Source organism: Tamandua tetradactyla, chromosome 8, assembly GCF_023851605.1.
Source record: "Tamandua tetradactyla isolate mTamTet1 chromosome 8, mTamTet1.pri, whole genome shotgun sequence".
Classification (NCBI taxonomy): domain Eukaryota; kingdom Metazoa; phylum Chordata; class Mammalia; order Pilosa; family Myrmecophagidae; genus Tamandua; species Tamandua tetradactyla.
Genome location: NC_135334.1, coordinates 77,584,567 through 77,594,792, shown reverse-complemented (window position 1 = coordinate 77,594,792; position 10,226 = coordinate 77,584,567). Strand labels below are relative to the sequence as shown.

Here is a 10,226-nt window from a genome sequence, read left to right as displayed (position 1 = left end):
TATATACATATATTTCTTTTTTTTTTTTTTAACATGGGCAGGCACCGGGAATCGAACCCGGGTCCTCTGGCATGGCAGGCAAGCATTCTTGCCTGCTGAGCCACCGTGGCCCACCCTACATATATTTCTTGTGTCTCTCCACTGAGAGGCTCTGAGAACAGTGATACACCTCAGTTGTAATGAGTCTATCTAGTAACCAGATTGGTTTTTCACATACTATTCTCCTCCAAAGATAACTAGTTCTAGGTGGGCCATGGTGGCTCAGTGGCAGAGTTCTTGCCTGCCATGCTGGAGACCAAAGTTTGATTCCTGGTACCTGCCCATGCAAATAATAATAATAATAATAATAATAATAATAATAATAATAATAATAATAAATAACCAGTTCATTTTTTAGGCACTGGACCTAATTTAGGGAAAGTACAAAATATATATGGAACATTTGCTGTGTCAGGAGGTCAGCAAATAATCAAAGAATGGTGGGCACATATCAAAAGGATGGGATTGGGCAGTGCAATGGTGGCTCAGTGGCAGAATTCTCGCCTGCCATGCCAGAGACCCAGGTTCATTTCCCGGTGCCTGCCCATGCAGAAAAAAAAAAAAAAGATGGGATAACCATAAATCTGAGCCAACCTGAACATTAAAAAGAAGAAAAAATATATCATTGATGAATGCTAAACCATTGATGAAATAGGTATGGAAAATGAGATATTTACATAATCCTGTCATTACATTTGGAAAATACATTTTGAAACGTATTTTGTAAGGTCAGTCTTTTACTTGGTATGCTCTTCCCTTTTTGTGTCTTGCTTCTTTGATTTATTTCCTTCAACCACAGGCTGATATACTATTCTTTATAACATCTTCTGACTTTCCCTTTGCATCTCATTCTTTATACTGGGAAACTTTTTAAACAGCCATTTTCTTTTACAGGTATGCCTTTATCCCCACAGCATACTTTGCTCTTAATCCTTCTTTAGAATCTTTCTTTCAGTGGCACTGATCATTTCATTTTTCCAACATTTTGTTCTTCCAACATTTCTTCTTAAAACAATTTCTAAGATCTTTCCTCTTCTGTTTCCTAAATGAAGCTATTTCTCTGTGCTCTAACATCAGCTGCTTCATTAGATGATTACATAATTTTGCTTATAAATATCCTTGGGTTCTTCTGAGACCACAGTTTAATTACCTGGAAACAATTTGATCCTTGTAATCTGGCTTTTAAGACTTATTTGTTACCTATGACCAGAAAATGCTTAATTGGCTAGGGCTAATTATTCTCCAATAGTTGGACTTTATTGTTCTGAGTATTGTGCCCAATACCTCGTAAACTATGAGGTATTCTAGTATGGCTAGAAATAGCACTTACTCTGGCAATGTGTGAGCACTGAGCACTGAGCATAGCTCTCTCTAGTCTTTGTTTGCTTGGCCTCCTGTAGTTTCCTCACACATAACCATGAATCAGTACTCAAATGAATATTTGAGGGATCTATTAGCATTCCTCCAATTTTGTCTCTGTGTAGCTCTCTCTTATCCAGAACTTTGGCCCATAAACTCTCATTACTTGCCCAAATCAGCAATAGTTCCTCAATTCAAAGAGTCCACTGCACTCTATTTGTATTTCCTGTCCTTTTACTATGACCTGAAAATTCTCAAGGCAGTAATCTGTGGCAGTCATAGGGCTTACTTCGTTTATTTTGTGGTGTTGCAGGGATTATTGTTCTTTGTTGCCATATTCTGTGTATTGAACACTTTATTTATCTGTCTTTTGCAGTTATTTTGGTTGTTTTAGATGGGAAGGTAAATTCAATTCCAAGTATCCCATGGTAGCCTAAAGTGAGAGTTCCCAATTATTAATGCTTCATGGATCACATGTATTCAGCATGCATCTCTATACCAGGCATGGTTCTGGATTTTTGGGTTAAAGAAGGAAATAAATTTAAAACTTTGAAAGGAGGAAGACATGTTACATAACAAGATTACAGGAATAAAAGAAAGAGTGAAAACCAAACATTTTAAAAAGCCATACTAACTGTTCTAGTTTGCTAGCTGCCAGAATGCACACACCAGAGACAGATTGGTTTTTAATAAAAGGGGATTTATTTCATTACTTCTTCAGAGGAAAGGCAGCTAACTTTCAACTGAGGTTCTTTCTTTTGTGGGAAGGCACAAGGTGATCTCTGTTGGCCTTCTCTCCAGGCCTCTGGGTTCCAACAACTTTCCCTGGGGTGATTTCTTTCCGCATCTCCAAAGGCCTGGGCTGAACTGTGAGTGCTGAGATGAGATATGCTGAGCTGCTTGGGATGGGATGTACTAGATTGAACTCTCTCATTTAAGCACCAGCCAATTAACTCAAACATCATTCATTGCAGCAGGCACATGTCTTATCCAAGTGCAGATGTAATGAGCAACAGATGAGGTTCACGTACCATTGGCTCATGTCCACAGCAACAGAACTAGGCACGTTCACCTAGCCAAGTTGGCAACTGAATGTAACTACCACTCAAACAGATTAAAATAAATGGTCCTATACCTCTCAAATAATCTACAGTGTTTTATTGTTGTAAAACAATGAACTAATGAGCATACATAGCAGTAGTAATTTCAATCCTCACCTTCTCAAAAGAAAGTAGAGAATTGCATTACAAAATGATTTACCTCAAAAATAATCCAAACCAAATGGTGATATTTAAAGGTTAAATTCACTTATGAGAAGCAATCACTTCTAATGAAAAGCTCATCAAATGTTTCTGGTGGACATTAGAGATTCAACTGGTTTCATGCATGAGTGTGTGATTAATTGTAGGGCCTCTGAAATTTTGAGTAAAGCAGTTTGGCAAGGTTTTGGTTTCAAGTATTTTTTTTCTGCGATATCTCATGTGTAGCATGTTGAAGCTATCCTATGGGAATAATTTGATAACCACCCTATGGCCATTTTCTTAAGAGACTATATTTCTTTTCATAAATAACTCTGGGTGTGGTCTCTATTGGGGGTTGTAAGATCTCAAAAGAAACCATCTGTTCCCTGTCTATGCCAATGAGGTTGAGACTGACAGAAAAGAACTGTCCTGCTGAACTCACATGCCAATCTGTACAGAAGGTTGCTGGTTCCATGGTAAGGAGAGAGCTCAGCACATAAAAATAATTGTTGAATTGGTTTTCTTTAAAAGTATGAAGATGGGTCACTATTTTTAGAAGTTACTTAACTGAAGGTTTCCTTAGGCATGTAAAATGAAAAGTCATGGAAGCTCAGTGCCCTTAAATATGGAAGACAAAAGAGTGCTGGAAAAAGGTGAGAATATAAAAGTCTAGTTGAGAATTATAGGAATTCAAGGTTAACTGGTGGGGATTCATACTTTGTAAGAGTGGACTCTGGGGCAGACAACAAACTGGAGAAATCATTTGTCAAAAATACATAAATAAAAATAACAATAAAAAAAGACTGACTTGTCTCCAAAAGGCCAAAAAGAGACTTAAAAGTATGTTTAAGCGATTGCATATGGACCATAGTTAGAGTAGTTAAATGCCGTTTGGATAGCCAGGAAAGTCTGTAGAATATCTGTCTGGCTAGGACAAGCAGTCCAACAGACAGGTAAATATAAATACAGCATAAGAATTTTGGAAATCCAGTAAGGTGATAAATATTTTCTACCTAATGGAGTACTCCTCGTCTTTCAAGTTTGGCAGAAAAGATGACCAGCAAAACTTTTCTTACATCAAAGTTTAAATGAAGTTTGGATTTCTGCTATGCTGGAGTAGGAATTTCTGAACCTGTAATATATTTTTTAACAAAATTTACTATGATGTATTCTACGTCCAAACAGTGTCAGACTATCCTTATACTGAGAAATGTGAAAGATGCAGTCTAGATCTTAAAGACATTTAAAATCAAGGTAGATAAGGGAAGCTCATGTAGATAACAGTTTGGAGGTAATATGAAACTATGTATGGTAAATGCCAAATGTAGGGAAAAAACACAACAACGATGACAACTGTGCATTCTGTATGCATTTAATGGCTGGAGAGAGGAGTTCTTGTTACATGAAGTTACGGGATTTCTGGGAAGCCTTTTATAGAATGCTGGATATAAACTTGTCTTAAAACAATGGATTTAACTAAGGTAGAGATAAGTTGTGATAATTTGTGAATTTTTCCCTAGAAGTTATACAAATATTTTGAAGTGGGAATAAGTAAGTCATTTATAGTGATATAAGGACCCAATTTGACTAAAGTAGAGAGAGACTAGAAAAAAATCTTAACTAGTTGAACAGAAGGCTTTTTCATTGGAAAGGATCAGGAAGATAGGTACAAGAGATATTAAAAAATGGAATAAGCAACAGTCTGAACTAAGTAGATACTTGAGTTTTATATTGGTGGTCCCAGTAGAGTTGAAGGTATTGGTCCTGGCTATGTTGACAGTGACTGGGTCTGTGCTAAAACAGTAGGGTGAAATGGAGATAAGGGAAAAGAGAATGAATTCTAAGATATTTTGGAAGGTAGTTGAAACAGAGGGAGGTTATATGTGTATATGTGGACCTGCAGTATATGTATTGTGTATATTTAGTTGAAATGTGAAATGTGTAGAATGTTATGTAGGTCCAAATTTTATGGTTATAAGGAAGTGCTTTAATCTTAGCATAGTGGGAGCAATGTGATGCGTGCCTATGAGAGTGGGTAGTCTACATGATGTGATTGGCTTCACCAGCTCCTTAGGCAACACACCTTTTTTTATTTTTCAAGATGAGTAACTTCTTCATTCCATGCATATAGCTGAAAAATTTTGTATGAAGCTAATATTTCATTATATTCTAAGCCCCTAGAAAGGCTGCTCATGACTCAGTCCCTCAAATAAAAGTGCATGATTTGTAGAAAAAAAAATTATAAGCCATCCCATGAAAAAATATTGTAGGATATAGTAGGTACTTGGTGTCAAGGATATGTGTATGGAAGATTGAACAAGCATAGGTATATACATCATTGGATGGAAATACATAAACTGCAATTTGGGTGGAATGTGATGTTCAATTACAATTACATATATAAAAATATAGTAATTTTAAAACTATGTACATAGTTTTAAAATAATACAGAAGTTGTAATTTTGGCTGGCAGCAAAAGACAATAGTCTGTTTCCCTCATCCTCCCTATTTCTAGCCCTCCTCCTCAGAAAGAATCATTGATCAATTTCTATTTGTTTTTTTCCCTAGTTCAGTTCATTCTTCTCTGCCCTCTACCTCTCCTCCATAAAAATATAGTTATATTAGAATTTTCTGTTTCTGCATGGTTAACTCTGTAATTTAAACAAAATATTTAAATATAATTGTATTCAGCCAGTCATGGATAATATCTCTTCCTATAGCTGTTGGGAAGATAAGCGCTTGAGAGTTAATATATTTCCTCCAACTATGCTATTATAAGACATTTACTGAGGAATATGATATTTATGATTTAATATATTTTATTTATATTTTGAAGTAGAGATATTTCAAAATCTGTTAAAAAATAATTGATTGATGTTTGATACTATTCTAGTGCCTAATAAGAAAAACAGTAATATCCATTTCGATGGTTGTATCACTTGGTCACACTTCAATGAATATTCTCTTTCGAAAAATCGACACATCGTTTAAAAAGGATCACATGCAAGTTCTTTAAAAAGCTTGGAGTTTATATGGGTTATTGAAATATCCTATGCATTATTTCTGCAGGTAGAAGAAATACCTAGTAAAAAGTGCATATATTGTCAGATGCCTGAATATTTATAGGTATGAAGTTGATGGGGAAGAAAGTACAGGAATTTATTATAGAGTTTCAGCAAAAGTGGCTGAAAATAAAAATAGATGCCAAAATAATTAGGTAAATTAAATTACAAAGGAATAAGAAACAGTCTGAGAACAAAATTTTTCTAAGAATTGGATGCAGAAATATTATGTTCTTAGTCATCATTGTGCTTTAGACCAAAGGAATTTTATTATACCTTAACTTGAAATGCCAGTTACCCAATGTCCTAACTCCAGACAGGTTAGGACCCTTCAAAGGATCAATTCCTTGATATAAAAATGTCTAGAATTAAGGCTGCTTCAGAGAAGTCAGAAGCATTATTCCCACTTATTTTTAAATGTGATATTTTTCTCTCAACAGGAATACTGGGAAGCTGGTTTGAGCTGGGTCCAAAGAAATATCCTTATGGGGTTTTTAAACAGCAGCTGGTTCCAGCCACCTGCTTTCCTTTTAGCAGGCATCCCAGGACTGGAAGCTGTACAAATATGGATCTCCATCCCATTGTGTGCCATGTACCTAATCGCCCTTCTAGGGAACTGCACAATCTTCTTTGTTATCAAAATCACTCCTAGCCTTCATAAACCTCAATATATTTTCCTATCTATGTTGTCAGCTACAGATGTGGGTTTGTCTTTATCAACTCTACCCACAGTACTCAATGTCTTCCTCCTGAATCACAGGGAGATTGAGTTCCATTCTTGCCTGGCACAGATGTTCTTCATTCATATCTTCTCTTCCATGGAATCAGCCATCCTGCTGGCTATGGCCTTTGACCGCTTTGTAGCTATTCGGAACCCACTGCTCTACACTGTGGTTTTAACCCCTTCTCGGATCATTGCAATTGGACTTGCAGCTTTGATTAGAGGTGCAGTGTTGATGATTCCCTTGCCCATCCTGCTCATGCAATTGCCCTTCTGCAAAGATGTCATCCTATCACATTGTTACTGCTACCACCCTGATGTTATGAAGCTGGCTTGTGGCCCTGTCAGAGTCAATATCATCTATGGGTTGACTCTTGTCCTCTGCTCCTTTGGAGTTGATTCTATGTTCATTGTCATTTCATACATCTTGATTTTGAAAATAGTGCTGGGTATTGCTTCTCAAGACGGTCAGCTCAAGGCATTTTATACTTGTGTTTCCCACATTTTCACTGTCTTTATCTTTTATGTGCCACTCATTGTGCTGGCCCTAATTCATCGGTTTGGTACATTCACATCTCCCCTTCTCCATGTCACCATGTCTAATCTCTTCCTCTTCTTGACCCCTGTCCTTAACCCACTGGTTTATAGCTTAAAAACCAAAGAGATACAGTTAGCAGTGCACAAGGTAATCAAAGACAGGAGAAAGTTACTCAAGTAATCAAGTATGGCCTTAGTGAAAAGGACACTATAACTCACTCTTCTTCTTTCATCCATGTTTGTTTCTCTTTAGGAATATGGCATCATTACATCATCATGGTTTTGTAAGAATTGATGAAGTAATTCTCCTTGTCTGCCAATATGATGGTAATATTTTTATTATTTTCCTGATGCAAAGCATCATACACACTGTTCCATGAAGGATCTTTCTGAAATAGTTTTTTTTTTTTTTTTTAGTGTTTCTCTCTTATTTATATATTTAAAAGTTTTATTAAGTGGTTTCCAATTAAGACTTTCTAACTAAGTGGCTTCCAATTAAAAAGATAAAGGCTGAATAAGCATTGTAAGAACTTTTCCATTCTCTTATCCTTGTCTATTTCTCCAACCTCAACCACAAGTACCCAATAGCACATCTCTTCAGTATGAATGATTTAATATATTTTTACATATGTATACCAGATTTTACATGACTCCAAGCTTTTACCAATTTCTTGGCTTAGAAATTTGAGACCCATACTAAACAAAACTTCCTCTATTAATAATTTTTGATCATTTTAGTAGAATTGACCTTTGCCTTTTCCCTTAATATACTCCATGAATGATTTTACTATTATTCTTACAGTACAATTTTACTTACATCATCATGTCTTTCTTATCCAATTAATTGTGCATAATTATGGGAAAATATTAAATTGCTTTATCTCTGAACACCCAATAGATACCCTATTAAATGGCATAACAGTAGATGTTAAAGTCATTTCTTTAATAAAGGATGAATGTTCATGGACATATATGGCTGCATTTATCATCATGACTCTTGCCACACATTAATATAATGACCTGTTTAATATCTCCCTTCTAAACAGCCAGGAGCCGTATTTGTTGTCTTTGCCATTTTGTCTTTATCAGCTAATACAATATCTTTAATACTGCATATAATCAATTCTTATTGATGAATAAATGAATAAATTGATGAATATATCAACTGAGAGATCTCATGCATAATATGTTGTACCTCTTAAAGGTGGTTTTGGCACATTGAAATGTAACTATGAAACAAATGGGGGATATCCTTAAAACACTTTATTCTTAAAAAGAGGAAAATAAATTTAGTTATTGAATATTTACCTCAAGCTTTAAGCTTTATTTAATTACCGAATTACCCTCTCATAAAATAAATGAAGTTAATTTTATTAGTAAGCTCCATTTTTAAGGTAAGGATACCAAAGTTAAAAGATACTAAATAATTTGCCAGTTTCCCAAATTAAATGTGGTTGCACTTGGATTTCAAAGCTGTCACATGCTGTATGTAAGAGTGCATTAATTACAGGAAAGCAGGCTTATTTTTCCCAAAACATTTTAAAATACGCAAACACATAAGTTTCATTGGATCTTGCTATGCATAATTACTTAAAATCATTATAATTTAATTTTGTTTTCCTCATATTCACTTAAATCATATTCCTTTTGAATTCCATGATTCTAGAAAAGAGACAAACATCTGTGTGGTTTAAAGATATAATGTTTTGATTACCAATCCATACATGCATGAAGAATGCAGTGCTACATAAACTGCTAATTGTAGGAATAGGACTTAAACTCACATCTGTACCTCTTCAAAGGTCTTGCCCTTAACAATTATTTTGAATACCTGCAAACCTAAAGTCTACAAAGAAAATTGCCAAACTGTGTAGCAATACCATATAATGAAATGAAAATATTAAGTGCAGACTAATGTGGGATATAGACTTTTTTTTCTTTTTGAGAAATATTTGGAATGTGCAAATTGAAAGACCATAGAGACAAGGCATTTAGCAATCATGTTTTGGAGAACAGGAATGAAGACAGGATAAGTCAATACAAGGAAAAAGAGGTTTGTTTTTGTAAATTTCAAGCTGCTTATCCAAAGAATCATTATCTAACACAATGCAGCATCTGATAATTAGAGAACTCCTACAGGCTTCATTTAGAGTTGCTAATTACATATTAAAAGCTGAAAGTTAATCAAATCATTCTATTAATCAGCTATTAAAGCACCTATCTGAACTGAGAAGGGTTCAACCAAGTTGGCTTTAGTGGAAGGAGATTTATCTGTATATTGATAGGATATGGAACATAGAACTTATTCTTATACAGGCTATCCTGAGTTTAAATCCTGTTTCAACTGCATAAGAGATGAACGCTCTTAGACAAGTATCTTTATCTCCCTGAAACTGAAAACGTTATTTTTCAAAATGCTGAAGAAATATTTTTAATGTATATATAAAATGTGATTTTAGGAGTTTAAATATAATGGATCCAGTTTCCATATCCACAAAATGAGAAAAGTGTTTTTGAGGAGTAATTGACATCAGGATGAAAAATGTTAAGCTGAATGCCTAAAACTATCATTATTATTATAAGAGTTATGATTAGTATTACCTTCTATTGTCATTATGCTTTAGAACTATAATTTAGCTATACCTTCCATCATAAGTCATTGTTGGAGAGAAGAGCCTTCCACTTCCCTGGCTCCTGAAATTATTTTAAAAAGCTGCATAGAACTTCTTGTTTTTCAGACTGTAGAATATGATTGAACATAGGAAAAGTCAAGAGAACTAGATCTGCCATCAATGTATGTAAGACATCTGAGCTACAGCATGTTTCAGTACCAGGAAAATGAAAATGTAGGAATTGCTAGTTTTAAAGGCCTTGAAACTTGACCCTCTATTTTTAGAGGCAATGCTCAGCACAGCATGGAGAATAAAGGTATGAGAAGATGATGAATAAGGAGTTGAAATCGATGAACAAAAGACTAAGGCCAGTACATAGATGATGCTCTTATGGTGAAGAAAATAGGAATAGAAAATTGTCAAGCCTTTGTAGAATAGCAGCCTCTTATCGGGCTGGGCAAGGAGGCCATCGAGGAAAGCTAACAATCACTTCTTGACATTTCGTGGGTGGATAAAGATGGTGACATTTTACAGTGGATGGGTAGTGGCTACAAAATGGTCAAGGGTTTTAGTAACTAGGGTTGTTCAGCCAGTGGAGGTAAAGGTATGGATAAAGAAGAGTTGGATTAAGCAATACTCCAAGTGAAAAAAATTC

At 35.1% G+C, this 10,226-nt stretch overlaps 1 protein-coding gene across 1 annotated transcript; it reads left to right on the top strand.

The window, feature by feature from the left end:
* The first annotated feature begins 6,186 nt into the window (after positions 1-6,186).
* Positions 6,187-7,140, top strand: LOC143645174 (olfactory receptor 51A4-like). Its single transcript, XM_077114747.1, has one exon. It carries the CDS (start codon positions 6,187-6,189, stop codon positions 7,138-7,140), a length of 954 nt encoding a protein of 317 aa, XP_076970862.1.
* The last annotated feature ends 3,086 nt before the right edge of the window (positions 7,141-10,226 follow it).